We start from the raw sequence: 2,754 nt of genomic DNA, 5'->3' as shown, positions 1-2,754 counted from the left end.
TGAGCCACTGCCTCGCCTTGCCTTGCCTTGCTATGCACTGCTTCTATTTCCCTCTAGCAGTAGGAATATCGTGGGTCTCACACACACACACACACACACACACACACACACACACACACACACACACACACACACACACACACACACACACACACACACACACACACACACACACACATACATATATATATATATATATACATATATATATATATATATATATATATATATGTGTGTGTGTGTGTATGTATTATGTGTGTGTGCATAGAGAGAGAAAAGACAGGGAAACGAAGAAGGAATGAGTAATCGACTTTCTAACTTGTTACATATACAATAATTCTCGATTGGGAAACTGCCTCCTCCTTTTCCTTTTACTCCTCTCCCTCCTCTTCCTCCACCTCCTCCTCCACCACGGACTTTCCATCCGTCAATAACAACTTTACATTTTCGCTTGATCACCATTGCGGGAGCTTTAAACACGCTACCATAACCAAACGGACAATAGGACTTCCTGGTCTATTTTTAAAGCCGCTTTTCTATCAAGGAGCACCGAGTAGCTGCTGCCACCACTGCTGCTGCTGCTGCTGCTGCTGTCGCCCGGCTACGGCAGCCCGACATGTGCAGCAGTAGCCAGCAGGCGAACCGTAGTTTGACGGCACGGCACCACGCCGAGCCAAGCCGAGCCGAGTCGAGCCAAGTCGATCCAAACCAGGCCAAGCCAAGCCAAGCCAGCCGAGCCAATCCAGGCAGAGGCAAGCGAGGACGAGATAGAACAATTCCAAACCAGGCTGAGCCTTGACATTCCGAATCAAGCTAGGCCGAAGCAAGACAGGCTGAATCAAGCCAGACCAAGCCAAGTCAAATCGAGTCAAGCCAGGTTGAGCCAAACCAAGCCGAGCCAAGTGAGACCGAGCCGAGCCAGTCCAAGCTGAGCCAAGCCAAGACAAACCAAACAAAGTCATGCTAGGCTAGTCCAAACCAAGCCAACCCAGACTAGGCTAAACCAGGCAAAGCCAAGCCAGGTCAAGCCGACCCAAGCCAGGTCAAGCCGACCCAAGCCAGACCAAGCCTGGCTGAGGCGATCCGAATAAAGCTAAACAAACTAGGTCAAGCTAAGCCAAATTTGGTTGAGCCAACCCAGGCCAGACCAGGTCAGGCCGAACCAGGGCAAGCCAGACCATATCAGACCAAACCAGTCTAGTTCAAGCCAAGCCAACCAAATCCAACACAACCCAAGTCAGGCCAAGCCTAGCCAAGCCAAGCCAAGCCAGAGCGGTAAACGTTAGTGAGCGAACGAGTGGACTGATTCCCTCAAGTCACACTCACGCTGACGTCCAGGAACGTCTTCCTCGGAGTTGCTGGGGCAGCCAGCCAGCCAGCCAGCCTGCTTGAGTGCCTGAGTGCCTGAGTGCTCGACATCCTGGGCGCCAAACGCCAGGTGGCGACGACGACGACGACGACGACGACGACGACGACGACGAGAAGAACACGGCGCGGGTAGAGCACAGCCAAATGGGGGTGTTTTGTCGGTACACGTGGGGGTGAATGGGGATAGTTTAGCACATCACAGAAGCAAACACAAACACACACACACACTGCACCACCTACCTGGTTCGGCGAAACTAATAATTTCGGACGTCTTGGCGTAATAATCGTCCTCGACGAGCTCGTCCTCGGAGCCGAACGCGTCACTGGGCACTTGTTCGAGGAGCTTACGGTCCTCCTCGGATCGGTACAGAGTCTGGAGAAGGAGTTCCCGCGGAATATTGGACGTAATATTAGGTTTGGCCCTCAAGCCCAGTTTGCTAAGAATCTGTTGTTTGATTCCTTCGATTCTTAAGTTATCGAGCGCTATCTGCTCGTGCTCATTGGTGGGGTGCAAACAGTTGGGGCAATGTTGATGCTTCTGGCCCTCGAACTGGGGGGGCGACTGCTGGGGCGGCGGCGGCAGTGCCTGCACTGGCAGCGGCACTGCTGTCAGAAAGAGGAGGAGAGGGAGGGCGCCGGCGGCGGCGGCCCCAGCCGCGGCCCCCAGCCACAGCCGGGTGGCTCTCTTAGTCATGTGTGGGGGGCGACGTGTCGTCCATGGCACGAAATACGTGCGATCCGACCAGGCGCTACGGCCTCACTGAGCCAGCGAGCGAGCAGCCACAGCAGCCAGACACTTGCCAGACGCTCGTCCCGACCCACCACCACACCACCACACACCACCACAGCGCCACCGCCGCCGCCGCCGCCGTCGACGTCGCCGTCGCCGTCGCCGTCGCCACCGTCGTCGCCACCACCTCCTCCTCGTACTGCTCCTTCACCTCCTCCTCCTCCTCCTCCTCCTCCTTCGCCTTCGCCGTCTCATCCGTTCCACCTCCTGCTCCTGCTTCTTTTGCTCCTCCACTCCTCCTCCTCCTCCTCCTCCTCCTCCTCCTCCTCCTCCTCCTCCTCCTTCTCTTCCTCCTCTTCCTCCTCCTGCTCCTGCTTCTCCGCCGCCGCCGCCGGCTGCCCTCGCCACCGCTGCTCTCTGCCAACCCGCCAGCGAGTCGACCAGGCGGGTCCTAATGGAAGGGCCGTCGAGGCTCTGCAGACGAAGGGGCAGACGAAGGCAACGGCGACGAAGACGGCGACGGCCGTGAAGATGACGACGACGACGACGACGACGACGACACCGGTGGAGGCGGAGGCGGCGGCGAGCCAGCAGGGCAAGGGCAACGAGTCCTCGACTCTTGACGGACTCGCAAATACGCCCGCTCTGCCTGACTG

At 57.1% G+C, this 2,754-nt stretch overlaps 1 protein-coding gene across 1 annotated transcript in view; it reads right to left on the bottom strand.

The window, feature by feature from the left end:
• Nucleotides 1-2,254, bottom strand: part of LOC143024640 (inhibin beta B chain-like) — a 449,538-nt gene extending 447,284 nt beyond the window's left edge. Inside the window, exon 1 of the mRNA XM_076183551.1 lies at nucleotides 1,609-2,254. Coding sequence (XP_076039666.1) covers nucleotides 1,609-2,062 — 454 coding nt within the window. The 5' untranslated portion in view covers nucleotides 2,063-2,254. The remainder of the gene's footprint in view (nucleotides 1-1,608) is intronic.
• Between the last annotated feature and the right edge of the window lie 500 nt (nucleotides 2,255-2,754).

Source organism: Oratosquilla oratoria, chromosome 4 (assembly GCF_046742065.1).
Source record: "Oratosquilla oratoria isolate Oo_2021 chromosome 4, ASM4674206v1, whole genome shotgun sequence".
Taxonomy (NCBI): Eukaryota; Metazoa; Arthropoda; class Malacostraca; order Stomatopoda; family Squillidae; genus Oratosquilla; species Oratosquilla oratoria.
The sequence above is the reverse complement of the archived record's forward strand: the minus strand, read 5'-3'. Positions and strand labels throughout refer to the sequence as shown.